Here is a 19,542-nt window from a genome sequence, read left to right on the forward strand (position 1 = left end):
CACATGCAATCCGACAGTGATGGATGCGACGGGAACAGAGGAGGTTTTTTCTCCCGAGAAGCTCTTTTGACAAGTATGATCTTATCAGAGCTTCAAGCTTTTCATTACATTTCTTCTTTCTTTTTTTTTTAATCCCCCGTCTTCAAGCTGTGCTCTGTCCTCTCCCTGCTGGCAGGGAACAGTTGCATTTTCTTTCTGGCACTGATCAAGGGCTGAAGCTCCCTGCAGTTCTCCAAGAGGCACCAAGGCCTCCCCTCCCTTCCCCAGGTCACAGAGCCTGCATGACCCACCAGAGCAACAGCCAAGCCATGATTAATACACAAATAGGTCTAGAAATGCATTAAACACAGCAGTAACATCACTCAGGCTCAGGGAAGGCAATACATGAGCACCTTTGGGGTAGGAGGAACATGTGCAAAGGGTCAGGGAGACTTCCCAGCACCCCCATGCCTGCGCGAGGTCAGGACATCACCACCAGCTCCAACACTCTTGCTGGGCATCTAAAACAGCAACCGGCCCAAACGCTGGGGGCAGCCCACCTCCCCAGGGCAGGCAGCAGCACCTTCTCCTGCCTCTTTTCCCCACCTCCCATCGGTTTTCCAGAAGAAACACAACTTCATAGAATGATTTGGGTTGGAAGGAACCTCAAAGCCCATCCAGTTCCACTCCCTGCCATGGGCAGGGACACCTCCTTCTGGATCAGGTGCTCCAAGCCCCATCCAACCTGGCCTTGAACCCCTCCAGGGATGGGGCAGCCACCTCTGCTCTGGGCAACCTGTTCCAGGGCCTCCCCATCCTCACAGGAAAAACATTTCTTCCCAAGATCTCATCTCAGTCTCCTCCCTTTCAGCTGAAAACTTTTCTCCCTCATCCTGTCCCTGCCCCCCCTGATCCAGAGCCCCTCCCCAGCTTTCCTGGAGCCCCTTTCAGCACTGAAATCTGCTCTAAGGTCTCCCCAGAGCCTTCTCTCCTCCCGGCTGGACAACCCCAGCTCCCTCAGCCTGTCCTCACAGAGGAGATGCCTCAGCACTCAGATCATCTTCATGTCTTCCTCTGCACTCACTCCAACGCATCCATGTCCTTCTTGAACCATCCTTTCCCTACCCAGCAGGAAACAAACCCAGCCACTCCCTGGTGCTGAGGGCCATGGTTTAGTGATTGATAGGAGTGGTTGGACTCGATGATCCAATGGGTCTTTTCCAACCTGGTGATTCTATGATTCTATGAAAGAAAACCAGTCCTGGAAAGTTTCATCCTCTGTGCTTCATCCCTCCAGCCTCAGCCCACACTTTGAGGGAACAGTAAGCCAGGAGGAATCAGGAGGTCCTGCCCCATCCCCTGAGCACTGGGGCAGTACAGGCTCCAGCACGTGCCCCAGTGCATTGTGCTGGGGTGATGCTGAGGTTTCCTCTCCCTGTCCCAGCCCTTGTTACAAGGAACCCATTTCATAGACTCCTAGAACGTCCCGAGCTGGAAGGGACCCCCAAGGATCATTGAGTCCAACTCCAATATTCACTCTGTGTGTCTGAGTGTGTTGGCTAAACGCTTGTGGAATATAATCCGAGGGTTGGAGCACCTCCTATACGAGGACAGGCTGGGAGAGTTGGGGTTGTTCAGCTTGGTGAAGAGAAGGACTCAAGGAGACCTTAGAGCAGCTTCCAGTGCTGAAAGGGGCTCCAGGAAAGCTGGGGAGAGACTGTTCACAAAGAGTTGTGGTGATAGGACAGGGGGCAATGGGGATAAACTGGAGAGGGGCAGATTTAGACTAGACATAAGGAAGAATTTCTTCACTCTGAGAGTGGGGAGGCCCTGGAACACGTTGCCCAGAGCAGTGGTGGCTGCCCCATCCCTGGAGGTGTTCAAGGCCAGGTTGGATGGGGCTTGGAGCCCCTGATCCAGTGGGAGGTGTCCCTGCCCATGGCAGAGGTGGAACTGGCTGGGATTTGAGGTCCCTTCCAACCCAAACCATTACATGATTGTCAGGCTTGGCAGCAGCAGGATGGCCTGGAGAGGAAGGACACCAAGCCCCCTCCTTTCCTGGAGCACTCAGCCACCCAAACCCTTCCCCATCAGCCCAGCCCCAGTCACCTCCTAGAGCCTGGAACGAAGTCACCAAGAGACAGCAAACGCTGAGTGCAAAACCATGGTCTTTTATTAGAAATCTCCTTGTATAAAAATGATCATGCTCTACACAGTCATCGAATAATTCATAAACATCCAGGCACTGAACTTTGTTTTTTTGTGTGTGTTTTTGTTTTTTCACTGGTCAGTACATAAAGCAGACATATTTCAATCCATATGGTCATCACATACATTAAGTAACCACCTATAGAAATCAGCACTTTGAACACAGTCTAGGTTTTATTTTATTTTATTTTGTTGTCTGTTTTTTTTCTTTAGATTTTATGCATTTTTATTTATTTTTCCTTTTTGCAACATATAGAATTTGGTAGGATACGGGAGAGAGAGTGAAGAGGGACAGAAGAAGACAGAAACAAAAGAAAATGGAGGATTAACAAAAAAAATAAAGAGAAAACAGAAGGTTCTACACAACCACAAACAATCTCACAAATTCCAGAAAAGGGAAAATGTTGGGTTTCTCTTTTTTTTTTTGCCAAGATACAGAAATAAAAACCCCAAAGACTTGCCGAAGTCCATCACCTCTTCCCTGCTCTACGTCCTCCCCTCTCAACTGTCCCTCTTCCTCCATGGGGAGGCATGCGTTGTCACGGTGGTCGGTTGCTCAGTGGTTTATTTTTATTGTTTCTTTAATTTTTTTTGCTGCTGTTGATCTTCCCAGACTGCTCAGCTCCTGGCCAGGAGCGTGTTCCCCCACCCTGCTGCCACCTCCCCATCCCATCCAGCTCCCCCTCCAGCATCCTGCGACGAGCGATGCGATTCAGCTCCCTCCCGCGTCGTGGCCTCCGCAGCCTCGCTCTGTGCCGGGCAGTTGGGAATCGCTGGAGCTAAATCGCGTGGTTGCTATAGCTGACGTAGGTCTGTTTGGTAGCCAGTGCTGGAAAAAAAGACGAACCTCACATGTATCATTAATGAAGTCCAACCTCCCCTTCTGGCTCCCATCCCATGGCCCTTCACGGGGACCCTTAGTTACCTTCCAGCACCTGAAGGGGCTATAAGAAAGCTGGGGAGGGTCCGTTCACAAAGGCTTGGAGTGATAGGATGAGGGGCAATGGGGATAAACTGGAGAGGGACAGATTTAGACTGGACATACGGAGAAACTTCTTCACCCTGAGAGCACTGAGGCACTGGAATACGTTGCCCAGGAAAGTTGTGGCTGCCCCATCCCTGGGGGTGTTCAAGGCCAGGTTGGATGGACCTTGGGCAGCCTTATCTAGTAGGAGGTGTCCCATCGCAGAGGGGTTGGAACTGGATGATGTTTAAGGTCCCTTCCAATCCAAACTGTTCTATGATTCTACGGCTTTGACCCGACCATCATGCCAGAAGATGCTGGTGGGGACGTGACATGGGCTTTGCTCATAGATGCAGCCAGTGCTGACACTCAGAATTGTTCCCACTGAGTAGTGGCCGAGGGGCTGAGCCCTTCAACCCAAAAAGAGACCCCAGAATGTGACATGAGCCACAGAGGTTGTGTTCTCGGGCTCCTGCTTACTTCTCTCAGCAACTTCTTAGAGACAAACCGCAGGTGCTCCACATTCCCACAAGCTCAGCTTGTCCCAGCCCTGCAAGGGCACAATTTGAGGTCCAAGCTGGGCACCCACACCTCAGCACGCTGCTCCATGGCAGCTGGGAGCAGAGTAGCAGGGCACTACCAGCACCAGCAGCAGGTTCCACAAAGCCAGACAACCTCACTGTGTCCCTTAGCAAGAATCCCTGTGCCCATGCTCAGGTGCTGGAGAAGCAGAGCCCGGATACTGCTGCCACCTTCAAGGTTCCCCAAATGAACCAGCCCTCAGGATGGGGTCGAACACATGAGATGAGGCAGCAATGGCTACAAAGCCACCACATGTCCCAGATTGACACTGGGGGAGCCACAGCCAAGCCCAGCACCAGGAAAATGCCAGATAGCAATAAATCCTCCTGCTCCCCGCGGGGCTGCACGGCTGCCTTCGAGCTCGGAGGCTGCAACACGTCACTTGCTTTTAGCAGCAACCACAGCTCAGCGAGAGGTGGAAGCAGCAGCTCGCAATGCCCTGACCTGTCTCAGCGCTTTGGCCAGACACGATGCTCTGCGGAGATCCCACCAGGAGGTCCCCAGATACCAGCAGACACACAGACACCTTCCAGCCAAGGACGCGGACAAGCATCGGGACAGACAGCAAAGCCCAAGACACCACGAGCAGCACAAACGTGTCCTCTGCAGCGAGCGGCACCGCGCAGAGGGGCTGCCCAGCAGCTCGCTCTCCTTCTCAGTGCCTCGCTGACAAATGAACCTTGTTGTGGATCTCAGACTGGTATTCCCAGATAACAATTAGATAGGCCATAAGAAATTAGAGCTGACAGAGCTATTTGTTAGCTGCAATGTTTTCCTAGCCAATCTGCCCATATCAAAGCCCTGTGAATTATTTATTCTGTTGTTTATTTAAGGATACGTGACCCGCCGGTGACAGAGTGAAAAACAGCCCCTCGGTCCTGCGCTGACACCCCCACGGTGCCTCCTACCCCCAGCAGCGATGCTGTGCCCGGCTCCTCGCCCTGTTCACGCCAAGCTCCTGTATTCCCCATGCGAGACACATCGGAGCCAGAGATGCAGCAGACGGAAAGCTCAGCTCTCCCTGCTCCCGGCACGCACGATCCTCAGAGGCTCCTGCTGTGAGTCCCGTGGGGGTGAAGGATGCTCAGCGCGGCAGAGAGCATATGGGAATGTTTGGGTTCGGGTTGCAGACAAGGTGCTGGCTGCATCTAGGCATCATAGAATCATAGAATAACCAGGTTGGAAGAGACCCACCGGATCATCGAGTCCAACCATTATCAGCACTTTGTGTGGCCAGGAGCCGTGTGTGGCTGGAGGGAGAGAAGGTCACACATGCCCAGCACCATGGGCTGTGACACCGATGCTGTGGGGAGTCTGGAGTTGCTCCCCAGGACAGGGCTGGAGCCCACAGGTACCCTTAGATTTGCCTGGAGCATCTCTTGTGGGGTGACAGAGGGATCCCTCCCCACTGCCACGCTGGTATAGGACTACAGACCATGGAGATCGGTGATAGCAGCTAGCAAAAGCACCTCCATCAGAGGCAGCAAGAGGGTCTGACCATGAAGGTGTCCTTCACAATGACAGGTAGATGAAAGGATTGATTCTGCAGAGCCTGCTTATGGAGAGCCACCACATACTGAGCTACCAAGAGCCGTTCCACAGAGCGATGTGGATACAGAGGTTACACAGAGATGCCAATGAATGTTGGATAGCTCAGGCTAGAAAGTGTGGGATTATGAAGACAATCACAGCTTTCCACAGAAATGCTGATTGGTCTCCATCCCACTGATGCTGGAACCCAGAAACTCTGCTGGTTCATGAGGAACATTTGTATTTCCACAGGGTTTTTCTTCAGACTGAGATTTCCCCTCTTAAAGGACCCCAGCAGCAGTGGCTCCAACCATTTCTTCCTCCTGCAAGGCACTAGTTTTGGAAACCCAGATGCCGAAGAGGTACGGACCCACTTTCCCAGAGGAGACTGGTGGCTCTGTCCCCATGTCAGCCTTAGCTCCAGCCTGGCCCCCAGGAACGAACCACAGGCAGACACCAAACAACTTTTCCCATCAGCCACACCAGAGCCTTCCTGGGAGCAGCTCCAGGCATTGAGGGTGGGCTGACACTAGGGTCCTTCTCTGGGTGTTCAAGCAGATTTCCATGTGCCCCAGCTGGCATCTCGCCCAATGACCACACGAGCACGTCCCCAGCATATTTCCCACACGATATTTCCCATGGAATAACGTAAACAAGCCAACAGAAGGATGAGAGTGCCAGGAGCAATCCTGATCAGAGGGAGGCAGGACATATCCCATCTCAGCTACATAGCTGCCTGGAGGAGAAAGACCTGGAGAAAGACCTGGGGGTGTTGGTTGACAGCGACTGACCATAAGCCAGCAGTGGCCCAGGTGACCAAGAAGGCCAATGGCATCTTGGCTTGGATCAGAAACAGCGTGACCAGCAGGGCCAGGGAGGTTCTTCTCCCTCTGGACTCAGCACTGGTGAGACCAAACCTCGAATCCTGTGTTCAGTTGTGGGCTCCTCACCACAAGAAGGATGTTGAGGCTCTGGAGCGAGTCCAGAGAAGAGCAGCAAAGCTGGTGAAGGGGCTGGAGAACAGGCCTTATGAGGAACGGCTGAGAGAGCTGGGGGTGTTTAGCCTGGAGAAGAGGAGGCTGAGGGGAGACCTCATTGCTCTCTGCAACTCCCTGGAAGGAGGTTGTGGAGAGGAGGGAGCTGGGCTCTTCTCCCAAGGGACAGAACGAGAGGGAACGGCCTCAGGCTCTGCCAGGGGAGGTTCAGGCTGGACATTAGGAAGAAATTTTTCATGGAAAGGGTGATTGGGCACTGGCAGAGGCTGCCCAGGGAGGGGGTTGAGTCACCTTCCCTGGAGGGGTTTAAGGGATGGGTGGACGAGGTGCTGAGGGACGTGGTTTAGTGTTTGATAGGAATGGTTGGACTTGATGATCCAGTGGGCCTTTTCCATCCTGGTGATTCTATGATTCTATGCCCCTCTGCCAAGGAGCAGTGCTGCCAGCATTGCTTGCACCCACAGAGGACGGGATGGCTATGACCTGCCAGTGAGCCAGGGCATTGGGCTTCCAGCATCACACTGGGACCCAGCAGGACCAGCTTCTCAACCCTATGGGAAACCACATTACCTTGTGTTTCCAGATTTTCACAGAGCTCCGATTTGGCCTCTCCATTGGGGCGGAAACCTCCCTTCTGAGAGAACTTGTTGGACATGGTGGCTGCTGTCACCACTGCCTTGAGGCTCCGCTTGCGCTTGGGGACGTTCTGCTCCGGGTGGAAGAGGATGATGTACACCTTAGGCATGTAGAGCATGCCCAGGGACACCGAGGCACTCAGACTCACCGAGATGGTGAGCGTCGTGGTCTGGATGTACATCTGCAAGACACAAGAAAACAAGCTGAGACCCACTATGGCTCTGTAGGATCTAGAAAAGGTCAGATGGGGAAGAACGAGAGGGAGCGGAAGGAGGTCAGTGAGAACATGTGGGTTAAATAAATGAAGTGGTGGGAAGCCAGGGTTGGAAATGTTGGCAGTATTGGATCACGCTTGACTTGTTGCATGGCTCAAGGTGCACCCAAAGGACCACTGGCTCACTTTTGATGGTTTTGGTGCCTCTCTGCACCAAGCCCTCCCAGCACCCATCCATGCTCCAGCAGCAACCAGCCAGCACCCCAACTCAAAAACATCATCAGATATGGAGTCTCTACACCCTCTTCACCCTCCCTCTGTCCTCCCCAGCACCCACAGCACACTCCACCTCCCAGGGTGATGCCACAGTGATGGGCACACGCTTACCCATCTCCCTTCAACAGGTAATTCCCATTCCCCAGCCGGCTCTCCGGGCCGTTGTCATGTAAGTCACATATTACACACCGACGTTGCCTTTCTGCAGTCAAAACTAATTTCACGCTCACTGTCCAGGACTAACAGTGACAGATGTTTTGCAAAATGAAAGCCCATTAATCTGACTGCAGAATAATCCATTTTTCTATGGAAAGCGTTTGGCAGGTTCCTCACAAGCCAGGGGCACCTGAAGCAGGCAGCAATGGGAGGTGAAGAGACCCCCTCTTTCCACCCATCCCCATCTCCCACTCCCAAGTGACATGGGAGGTCGGGTGGACAAGCCTCTCTCCATGAGCATCCCTGCTCCATAAACATCCCTGCTCCAGACACAGGGCTCCATCCTCTCCTCTGCCATGCAGCTCACTTGTTGGGTCTCTCCAGGCTGAGCAGGGAAAGGGCTCTGGGTCTTCACGTGCCTTTGCACGCACCTTTGTTTCTTTTCCAGCTGTGCTCAGATGCCTGGGCTGGTTTGCATGTTGCTAACGAGGTTTAAGAAAGAGGCTTATGGCAGTTTCTGAACTTTATCCTGTGGCTCAGTCACAGCGTGGTGTCCAAGATTTCTTCTGCAGCTGTTTCACACGTAGGATTTATCATTGTGCAGGTGGGCAGGACCTGGAGGAGTCAGGAGAAGCCTGGACGCTGCAGCGTTGGTGAGGGCAAGGTATCCCCACCTCTCCAGCTGCACATGAGGCTCACTTTCTGGAATCAGGAGAGCACATTGGATCTACAGGTCTCACTTCAGAGAAGATGCATGGATGCAGCTCTGATCCACGAGCAAGAGCCAGCGAGAAGCAACAGCTCCTGGACGGGGCCGTCACCCCACCCCAGGACCTGTGGTCCCAGGTATGACCATGCAAAGAAACAATTCACTCTCTTCTCCGGCTTCAGAAAGAAATGCACGGGGCTAAAAGTGGTTTAACTCAACCCAAAAAGAAAAAAAAATAAAAAGCAACAAAGCTTGTTCTGAGTCACTCAAAAAGTTTTGTTTGTCCCCAGAATAAAACCCATTGCTGTCACATGCGCTGGTTTGTTTGTTCCACTTCTCTCTATCTGCACGCAGAGTCAAGCAAGGCAGTTTTTGGAAATAAAAATGTCATTTCATCAAGAATGTCAAAACATATCTCTGTGCCAGAATATCTGCTTTTTTTTTCTCTCTCTCTCTTTTTTTTTTCCCTTCCTTTCTCCAAATTCTTTTCCTCTGATGAAACTCTCCAAACGTTGCTGCAGGTGTCCTGGACTGCAAGGACTTGCTGGAATGAGAGCGGTGTTAGGAATTCAACTCCAGACACCCTAACGTGGGGTCGGACAACTCACTTCGGCACCCGTGTGACACCCTGTGGGATACGGCTGAGGCTCAGCAGCCCTTCACCTCCCCATCTCTCCCTCCTGCCCACCCTCCTGGTCCTCAGCAATGCTTTGTGGAGCATTTGCACTCCAGCTATTTTCATATTTCCTGCCTCTGCAGCGACTCCCACCCATGCCTCGGGACTTGGAGGTGTTTTGGTGAAGAGGGAGAGAGCAGCTAAACTTGAGCTCAGGCATCTCCACGAATGCTTCCCCCGACGCGCCTGGGTTGGTGCTCCAGCCCCCAGCACCACTGGGGACTTTCCTCCACCGAGAGCCTGGGCAGCCCCAGTGGCACCAGGTCCAGGCTCCCCATGCCCTCTTAGCCCTCCTCAAACCCCTGCAGAACTTTTAGGGGCTCATAGGGCCACCGTGACTACCTTCACCCTAAAGATGCTTGGCAGGAACAGCTCCGCTTCCTGCAGCCCACGCTAACCTCCACAGCTTTGCATCGCGCCACCGCAAGCCCCTTTACAGCTCAGAAAGAAATATTTTTAGCCTGGAGTCTAAACATAACCATGAAGCTCCACACGGTTAACCTTTCGCCACATCAAAAAAAATGGCCATTGCTCAAGATTTTGGTTCCTACTCTCTTAATTGGTTTCCAAGCCAAGACCTCACTTTGCCCCTCCGTCAATGATGCTTGAGCTTCTGCCAGAGCCATTTGAGGTGTGGGCTGCTGTTCCGAAAGAAGTTAGAGCTCCTTGTTCAGCAGCATCTGCTGCTTCGTGAATAGGATCAAAGAACTTCACTCTGACTCCAAACAATGAAGCTGCATCGAGGGACCACAGCAACCCTAAATCATAGAATAGACTAGACTAGAATAACCAGGTTGGAAAAGACCCATCAGATCATCGAGTCCAACCATTCCCATCAATCACTAAACTGTGTCCCTCAGCACCTTGTCCACCTGTCCCTTAAACCCCTCCAGGGAAGGTGACCCAACCCCCTCCCTGGGCAGCCTCTGCCAGGGACCAATGACCCTTTCCGGGAAAAATTTTTCCTGATGTCCAGCCTGAACCTCCCCTGGTGGAACTTGAGGCCATTCCCTCTCGTCCTGTCCCCTGTCCCTTGGGAGAAGAGCCCAGCTCCCTCCTCTCCACAACCTCCTTTCAGGTATTTGGAGAGAGCAATGAGGTCTCCCTTCAGCCTCCTCTGAAGCTACTGGAGAGAGTCCAGAGGAGACCACAAAGTTGGTGAAGGTTTGAGAGCCGTATGAGGAACGGCTGAAGTCATTGGGTCTGTTCAGCCTGGAGGAGACTGAGGGGAGACCTCATCATTGTCTGCAGCTTCCTCACAAGGGGAGGAGAAGGAGCAGGCACTGAGCTCTTCTCTACTGCTGACCAATGCTAGGACCTGAGGGAATGGCAGGAAGCTGTTCCAGGGTAGGGTTAGGTTGGACATTAGGAAAAGGTTCTTCACGCAGAGAGTGGTGGAGCACCAAAACAGCTCCTCAGGGAAGCAGTCACATCACCAAGCCTGACAATATTCCAGAAGCCTTTGAATAACTCCCTCAGACATCCAGTGTGAATGTTGGGGGGATCCTGTGCAGGGACAGGAGTGGGACTCGATGATCCTTGCGGGTTCCTTCCAACTCAGGACATTCTATGATTCTATAACTCTGCCATTATTTGGCAAACCTCCTTCTAAACCCAGGCCTGACCCAGCTACGAGAGATTTTGCACCACCAAGGGTGTAGGGAAGGGAAAACACACTCAACCCTCATCCAGCACTGCTAAACGAACCACTGGACAGTCCTTCTCATTTCTTCAGCTCGCTCTTTTCCCTCGCTGAAAGCAAATGTGATAAACAGAGAAGCAGACAATGACACCGCTGTTCAGCTGCCGCCTTATCAGCACAGGAAATTGTCTCTTTCTTTAGATCCTCTGTTATTGCTATTTCTGTAATCCGCTGGGATCGGCAGGGATAAGAGGTTCTTTTGAGAAAAGGCTTGAGGGACTTGTTATAATAATATGCCACCTCCATGCAAAGTTGTAGGCACAAGTCAAAGCAAAATAAAATAAAACTGAAGATTTTTTAACCTGCTCCTCCAGACCGGGAGTCTGCAGGCTCAGAAGGGGTCGGGAGAGAGGTGCTGGGTAGCATTTGGAGGTGGGTGTCTGCCCAGTGACATCCTCAGCACTCCAGTGAAACTCCAGCCACGCGTGATGGGGACAAGGGCCCAACTGACTTTGCTGGCTTTTCTTTTCCCAGGTGCTCTGACCTTGCATGGAGCACAAAGGGGCCTTAATCTTCACAGCAACAGGGCGAAAGCAAAGGGATCCCTCCCCCCGGTGACCTGGGGGTGCCCCACGGAGCATTCCAGGTAGCACCAGCACCACTGCAGGGTGATGCCAATGCCAGCATCCCTGGTTTTCATCCCAGGGTCATGCTCAGAGACAGATCCACCTTTTTCACCTTAGAATCGTAGAATAGTTTGGGTTGGAAGGGAACTCAAAGCCCACCCAGTTCCACACCCTGCCATGGGCAGGAACACCTCCCACTGGATCAGGGGCTCCAAGCCCCATCCAACCTGGCCTTGGACACCTCCAGCGATGGGGCAGCCACCACTGCTCTGGGCAGCCTGGGCCAGGGCCTCCCCACCCTCACAGGAAAACATTTCTTGCTACGATCTCATCTCAATCTCCCCTCTTGCAGCTGAAAACTGTTCCCCTTCATCCTATCCCTGCCACCCCTGATCCAGAGCCCCTCACCAGCTTTCCTGGAGCCCCTTTCAGTACTGGAAGATGCTCTAAGGTCTCCTCAGAGCCTTCTCTTCTCTAGGCTGAACAATCCCAACCCTCAGCCACCTCCTCCCTAAGACTGCAAAGCAGCAGCTGAAGCATAAATGCAAACACTGAGCACCCGATTCCTTCAGCTGCCCCTTTAAGTGCATCCGTCACCCTTCAACCACAGCCTGGAGATGCTCAGAGCTCACATCCCACAGCACCACGGCCAAGCCCCAAGCTGAAACACCACAACCCCCTCCAGGTATTGCTCAGTGGATGCCGTGGCAGCAGTAGGCTTTGAGAAAGAGAGCTGCGTCCAAGGGGAGTTGGGAACATCACTTTTTCTGCCTCTAATCAGCTTGTTAGCAGCCTAATAACAGAGAAGACCTGCACATTACAAGCCCCCAAAGTGAGGCACAGCCTATTGTCGAGTTGCTGCTTGACAGCCAGCTTTCGGCAGCCCTAAATTATCCCATGACAAGCTGCAGTGAAGAGGTGAGCAACCTTGCGCATAATCTACAATCATTATCATTTCCATCTTTATTACCCACAGTATGCCGAGCACATTAAGGAGGCTTTAAGGGAGCTTTTGTTTTGCAATAATTTCTTAAAAAACCTGCTTTCTTGTTAGTATCTCCCCTGCCATCTCATCAAAATGGAAATGCTGCAAAAGGCTCCATTTATTTCCTTTAATTTTCCTTCACGCTTCTAGCCAGCACAGGCTGCTTCGGTGCAGACTTTTTGGTTGAGCCAACATTAAAAGTGCTTGTGCAGCCTCCACGAGCTCCAGGGTTTCATGCTTTGAGCAGCTCTCCAGGACACGCGTCAAACTCTGGTGTCCACAGCAAAAGATCTCGTGGTCTTTCCCACTAAATTATCCACAGCCCCTTTGCAATAGGTGTTTCCAAAATCCAAGGCTTCAGCGGCTCAGCATCCCAGTTGTGATGGGTCCAGAGAGGGAATCCAGGCACTGGGTCACCCTGGGGATTTCCAGGGAATAGCAGCACTGACGTTTATTTGTCACAGGCAGCTCCGGGCTGGCAGGCGTGAGCTGTTCACAGTTAACATAAACGCGATTCTTGTTTTGGCTGGCAGGCAAAGGGGATTTGGGTCTCATTCATGAAATTTTTCTTCTTTTGTTGTCGCTCTCTCTCACTTGAGCACGGAGCTTCATCTGGGCTGGCCTCACTCCCATGGGTACTGGCACCAGGACCACCATCCACACCAAGCCCAGGGTGGGCCAGGAGGAGGACAGACAGACAGACAGGTCGGTTTACAGCACGAATCCATCTCTGGGATTATCTGGTGCAGCCTCGTGTACACCCTGTGCAAAGTGATGTTTGGAGATGCAAGGGATGCTCACTCCCCGAGACCCTCCCTGCCCACAGCAGCTCAGCGGAGCAATTTGTTGTCAGTTCCACGTTGCCAAACACAGAGGTGTTAATTAAAACCAACAGCAAAATGATAACTGAGTGAGAAGCAGCAAGGAAGGAGACATGCTGAGGGGTTGCTCTGCTCCCTCTCCTTTGCCCTTTCCCAGCTCCCAGGGATTTTGGAGGGCAGGTCTGCCTCTCCAGGCTCCATCACAGACTCGGCACTAGGAAAAGGTGCCAGCTGGGCAGAGCCCAGTCCCTTTTTTCCAGGTAGAAATGGTGCTAGTGACACCTCGATCTGCCCTGGGGAGTCATCCTCCCTTAGCAAATACAACTGCAGCCTGTGCTGCCCACTGCTACCCAGTCCGGAGAGGGGCAGCGGGACCAGAAAACCAGGAGAGGGAGGAAATAAAACAGGAAAGCAAGGAAGGGAAGAGTGAGGAAAACCCACAAAAAAAATGGGAAAAGGAAAATGAGAATGGAGGCAGCGGTCTCTGCTCCCCAGTAGGTTTTCAAACCAACTCTTCCCAAGCTGGCAAGACCTCAAAGAAGCACCTCCCCTTGCTTAGGACATGCCAGTCCCTCTAAACCCCCTTCCCCGCAGCCCACAGGGTCACCAGTCACACCTCTCCCTTCCTTCCTTACCTTTTCCGCCGACTGCGATGTCCCAAAAAATATAGGGATGAAGGCTAACCACACAATGCAAGTAGTGTACATGGTGAACCCGATGGGTTTGGCTTCGTTAAAGGTCTCTGGGACCCCGCGGGTCTTAATAGCATACACAGTGCAGGTGACCATGAGAAGCATGCTGTACCCAAGCAAACAGATGAGGGACAGGTCCGAAATGTCACATTTGAGGATGCCCCGGGCAAAGTGGGGGTTTGTAGTCCGCTGGTCCTCGTAGTCAATGACAGAATGGGACGGGTCCACGATGAACCAGATGCAGACGCCCACGAGCTGCAGCGAGATGAGGCTGAAGGTGATGACCAGCTGGGAAGCAGGGCTGATGAACCGGGGGGCGCTCACCGACTTCTTGCCCTGCTCGAAAATGCGGTAGATGCGATTGGTTTTGGTGAGCAGAGCAGCGTAGCTGATGCTCATGCCGAGCCCAAGGAAGATGCGGCGCAAGGCGCACGTGCTCAGGTCGGGCTCGGCGATCATGAGGAAGGTGGTGGCATAGCAGAGGAAGATGCCCGTCAGCAGGACGTAGCTCAGCTCCCTCCCTGACGCCTTGACGATGGGCGTATCGTTGTAGCGCACGAAGGTGATGACCACGAAGAGGGTGGCGATGATGCCCACGATGGCGATGAAGACGGGCACCACTGCCCAGGGCGAGCTCCACTCCAGCTTGATGATGGGGATGGGGGTGCAGCTGGTGTGGTTCTCGTTGGGCCGCTCGTTGAAGTGGCACCGCTTGCAGTGGAATTCATCCAGCTGGTACTGGTAGCCATCGCAGCGCTCGCAGTGCCAGCAGCAGGGAATGCCTTTCACCAACTTCTTCCTCTCACCCGGCTTGCAGGGCAGGCTGCAGATGGAGCTGGGGAGCTGGTTCCCACCCCCTGGCCACAGCATGCTCTCCACCTGCGGAGCAACATCACAACAGCCCCACTGACACTCAAACTGGGCACCTGCTGAGTGTCCCTGGGGCACAGGGGGGATGCCTGCCCTCTGCTCACAGAACTATTGCCTGGATCCTGTTCCTCATCCCATCCCATGAAGAATTCCAGCCCTACCCAGGGAGGCAATGAAGGTTTCCATCAGCCTTTGGGGAAGATTCAACCCAAAACAAAGTTTCTCCTTCTGTGGGAACACCCCCTCCTGTCCTCTGTTCTGGTTTCTCCTTCCCTCATCAGAGCCACAAAGTTGGACGCCCAGAGCCCATGGGATGCAGTCACGCACATTGGTGGAAGATCACCATGGCTGAACCTCAAGTACGTACTGAGGGGACACCCTTCCCTTTGATACCACCCTCTGGTTTGGCTCCTTAACTTTGCACCGCGGGCTCCCAGCCAGGTTTCCTACACCCACCGTGGCCTCGATGGGTGCTGGAGAAATCTACAGGACCTTCCCATTGGCACAGACCATGCACAGCTCCACCAGAGACACCAGCCAACCCCCAGCCTTACTTTGAGGTGGAGGTGGTCGGTCCATTGCCCGATGACTTTGTACTCGGGAGTGGAGTTCCTGATCTGGTACTGGTAGATGTCGTAACGCCCTGGTGCGTCTCCGTTCTCGTTGAACGTCACGGGAGTCCCAGCAATGCCTGCAAAAGGGAAGACTCAGTCCCCGCAGCACCTGGCAACACGAGGTGCTCTGGGTGATAGTGTCAAAGCAGGGTCTGGTTTGATTTTTCCCCCTTGGCGCTGGGTTTCTTGCTGCTGGGAATGCTGCGAGCCACCAGGACAATACCAGCACGGGCACAGGGTGGAGGAAGAAAATCATAGAATGGTTTGAGATGGAAGGGATCTTAAAGATCACGTAAATCCAATCCCCCTTCTACAGGCAGGGGGGTTCCTTCCACTGGATCAGGGGCTCCAAGCCCCATCCAACCTGGCCTTGAACACCTCCAGGGATGGGGCAGCCACCACTGCTCTGAGCAACCTGTTCCAGTGCCTCCTACTCTCATTGTGTAGAATTTCCGCCTAAACCTTCCCCTCTCCAATTTATAGCCAGTCCCCCTCATCCTATCACACCTTTGTAAATGAAGAAAAGCAAACCAACCCCAAACCCAAGTTGGTGCAGGCAACTTATGGTATCAACCCACCAACCCTCCCCAGGAGCCAGAGCGCTCAGGGCGACGTCGGGCGCCAAGCGCTGTTACACCAGCTGGTTTACTGCTTCTTATAAGGAAGAGGGAAAAGCAGCTTTAAAGTTAAATCAAGTGAACTGTGCAGATAAACACTAATGAAAGGAAGGAAGGGGAAAATCAAGCAAGAGGGAAAAATAAATAAAAGAGACACTGCAGAGGAGATCACAGAGTGGAGATAAATAGAAGTAATAAGGAGGACAAGATAGAAAATGTTTATTAAGGAGATAGAGCAGAGGAAAAGATGCATTTCCAGAGGAGATGTGGAGGCAAACAAGAACACAGGAGCGTGATTCAGTGGGAACTCTGCCAGCCACGACGCGAGGAGGTGGCAGAGGAGAATGGGCAAGGGGAGCCCAGGGCAGGCAGGATGCAGGGTGTGGGGCAGGATTGCTGCTGAGTTACTTTCCAAAGGCTCCCAAGAAGATATGGAAGTTTGGTCCTCCTCATTTGCTGATCTGATGCAAAACCAACCCATCCCTGCACCCAGCATCTACAGTGCCCAACAGGGACATGAAGGAATTGTGGGTGCTGCTGAGTGACCCATAGTGGGAGACAACCTGAGACACCCATCCCTGTTGGGCCGTTCCTCCCCACCAACCCAGGGATGGACAGACCTGAGAAGTTGACATTGCGGATGTATTTGAGCAGCTCCACACCATCCACCGGGTCCATCTTGGGGCACAGCCCCACCTTGCCAGGGCAGAGGTTCTTGTGCATGTTGTGCAGAGCGTGTCCCATGGCATAAACAGCGTCGATGACAAACTGAACTTTGCCCTCCTGTTCATACGAGGAGTCCTGGCCGATCCGTTCTCGGTCTGTGGATACACGCAAAAAGGGGCTGCTATCTCCCTGCCATCCCAACCATGTCCCATAGGGATATTTCTGCTGCAGCTGAACCCTTGCAAAGAAAGCCACTCAACTCCAACCCCATGCCCAAAACTACAAACCCATCAGTCAGCTAGAGCACCTCTTTCCCAGCGGGAAGTTTATGCTACTCAAGCATAGAATCATAGAATCACCAGGTTGGAAAAGACTCAGCAATTAATCAAGACCAACCATTCCTATCAAATACTAAACCATGTCCCTCAGCACCTCGTCCACCCACCCCTTAAACCCCTCCAGGGAAGGGGACTCAACCCCCTCCCTGGGCAGCCTCTGCCACTGCCCAATGACCCTTTCCGGGAAAAATTTATTCCTAATGTCGAGCCAGAACCTCCCCTGGTGGAGCTTGAGGCCATTCCCTCTCGTCCTGTCCCCTGTCACTTGGGAGAAGAGCCCAGCTCCCTCCTCTCCACAACCTCCTTTCAGGGAGTTGGAGAGAGCAATGAGGTCTCCCCTCAGCCTCCTCTTCTCCAGGCTAAACACCCCCAGCTCTCTCAGCCGTTCCTCATAAGGCCTGTTCTCCAGCCCCCTCACCAGCTTCGTTGCTCTTCTCTGGACTCGCTCCAGAGCCTCAACATCCTTCTTGTGGTGAGGGGCCCAGAAGGAGCAGCAGGGCACAAATGCATCTCAAACAACCCCAAACTCCTCCCAAGACAAAACCCACACTGCAGATGCGTTTTGCCAGCCCAAGGCATTGCCTGTGTCTGTGCTGCCAGGGCTTGGGGCTAGAGCCTCTTCGCCAGCTGAGAATCATAGAATCATTAAGGCTGGAAAAGTCCTCCAAGCTCATCCAGTCCAGCCATCAGCCCAGCCCCACCACGCCTGCTAAACCATGTCACCAAGTGCCACAGCCACACGGTTTTTAATCCCTCCAGGGATGGAGACTCCACCATTGCCCTGGGCAGCCTCTGCTAAGGCTTCACCGGTCCTGCTGTTGGCTGTCTCCTGTCCAGAAGGGTCAGCAGGGACAGGCAGGGTAACCCTGTGGCTTTCCAGCATGCTGGGAAGGTTTGGAGTACATGAAGTGGCCTCTGCAGGCAGGAGCATGATGTACAGCCAAGAAATGCATTCACTGGGGAAAAAACAACCCCCCCTATAATGCAGTTTTTAAAATGTGGATGCTGGCACCTCAGCTGTGCTTCCAAGAGCCCTTGGGGTGTCACATCTCAGTGACATCCCTGTACAGGACACAGGCTGTGATTGACATCTCATCCTCACCCCTGTGGGCTGATCTCCTTCGTCTTGCTAGGAGCTCCGTCTCTGGCAGCAGCACCACGGGACCGCCCAGGCAGTACCCATCACTGGCTGTGTCCCCTTCATCTCATTCCCAAAGCCTCCTGTCACCCCACTCCCCTCGTCACCTCCAGCCACCCTCCTATCCCGCTGACCCCACAGCTCTTCGCAGCCTCCCCGGCCATCCCAGCTTGATCCTGCAACAATCCAATAATTACCAGTGACAGCTGCCTGCCTCTCCTGTCACAACCACCCTTAATGGGTCTAGGAACGTGTTTATCATGTAGCACAAGACACCGATTAATGCAGCACATTGTTAATTACAGCTAAGAAAGCATCTCCCATGGGACCTCTGCACCTTCATCTCTGTCTCAGTGGCACAGCCAGGCACCTCGCCAGGCCACAGCTCCATCAGCATCGGTGAAAGGGAAGAAGTGTTCCTCAGAGAGCCGAAGGCACAGCTTTAGAATCACCGAATCATAAAGCTTCGGTGAAAAAGACCTCTAAGCTCATCGAGTCCAACCACCAGCCCAACCCCACCATGCCTGCTAAATCACGTCCCCAAGTACCACAGCCACATAGGTTTTGAACCCCTCTAGGGATGGAGACTCCCCCACCGCCCTGGGCAGCCTCTATCGGTAAAGAAATCTTTCTTAATATCCAATCTAAACCTCCCGTGGTGCAACTTGAGGTCTTCATTCTCCAGAGAGGCAGAGACATCCTAGAAAACCATCCAAGGGTGTGTAAAACTAATTCTGGCTCCACCATGCACGGATGCTCCCTGATGCAAGGTGGGGATTTACAGTGACTGCAGGCGACCAGGGTGCGGAGCCTGTGCAGATGGGGACAGAAAAGACACAAAAGCAAGACACGGTTGCTGATCCCCTCCCTCCCTGCTGCGGGAAGGTGAGATGAAGCCAGCACTGGATGCGGAGCCAACCTCTGCTGAGCAGAAACAGCCCCGAAAGCCACAGACCTGGAGGTCCCTGTGCCGGGATGGAGAGCAAAACGTGCTGCTGACAAGACATTAAAGCAAATTGATAGCGAGCTGACCAACAAGAAAAGATGATATTAAGGAGATGAATTTATAGCACATCCTTCAAAGTTATAAAAATGCTTTCGGACTACGTGCAGATTACTCATGCGAAACCCGTCAAGTTATGCTTTCTTCCACTTTATTGACAAGGGCTATTAATCTTCTCCCTCAACTTCAGGCCTTTCCCTGCATTCATCTCTCAAGGCACAGACAAGCCACTCTATCTTGTCAAGATAATTACCCATTAAAAAAAACGGTGTCATAAACTGTCCAGACGAGCTGAGTCTGCGGGGATGTCCCAGCCCTGCTATCATCCCCACCGTCTTGCCACCCTACAGAGGCTGCTGAGCCCAGGGGACACATGGGACTCAGGACTTGTCCGTGCCCAGCAGGCACCTCAAATGCCACACTGGTCCTAGCAAGGAAAACACAACATGCTCTGATAACACAGGCTGGGGAGGCTCAAGAAGGGTTTGGGTTGGAAGGGACCTCAAAGCCCATCCAGTCCCACCCCTGCCATGGGCAGGGACACCTCCCACTGGATCAGGTTCCACCAAGCCCCATCCAACCTGGCCTTCAACCCCTCCAGGGAT

At 53.1% G+C, this 19,542-nt stretch overlaps 1 protein-coding gene and 1 long non-coding RNA gene across 2 annotated transcripts in view; one reads left to right on the plus strand and one right to left on the minus strand.

The window, feature by feature from the left end:
• LOC138730648 (uncharacterized) overlaps positions 1-19,542 on the plus strand; it is a 256,765-nt gene that overhangs the window by 68,473 nt on the left and 168,750 nt on the right. The gene's annotated exons all lie outside the window — the stretch shown is intronic.
• The window catches only part of GRM4 (glutamate metabotropic receptor 4), a 57,609-nt gene continuing 40,904 nt past the window's right edge, over positions 2,838-19,542 (minus strand). Inside the window, exons 7-11 of the mRNA XM_069875955.1 lie at positions 16,413-16,613; positions 15,116-15,252; positions 13,635-14,570; positions 6,829-7,075; positions 2,838-3,016 (exon numbers count right to left, since the gene is read on the minus strand). Of these exons, the coding sequence (XP_069732056.1) occupies positions 2,967-3,016; positions 6,829-7,075; positions 13,635-14,570; positions 15,116-15,252; positions 16,413-16,613 (1,571 nt within the window). The 3' untranslated portion in view covers positions 2,838-2,966. The remainder of the gene's footprint in view (positions 3,017-6,828; positions 7,076-13,634; positions 14,571-15,115; positions 15,253-16,412; positions 16,614-19,542) is intronic.

The sequence above is a fragment of the Phaenicophaeus curvirostris genome, chromosome 24 (assembly GCF_032191515.1).
Source record: "Phaenicophaeus curvirostris isolate KB17595 chromosome 24, BPBGC_Pcur_1.0, whole genome shotgun sequence".
Taxonomy (NCBI): domain Eukaryota; kingdom Metazoa; phylum Chordata; class Aves; order Cuculiformes; family Cuculidae; genus Phaenicophaeus; species Phaenicophaeus curvirostris.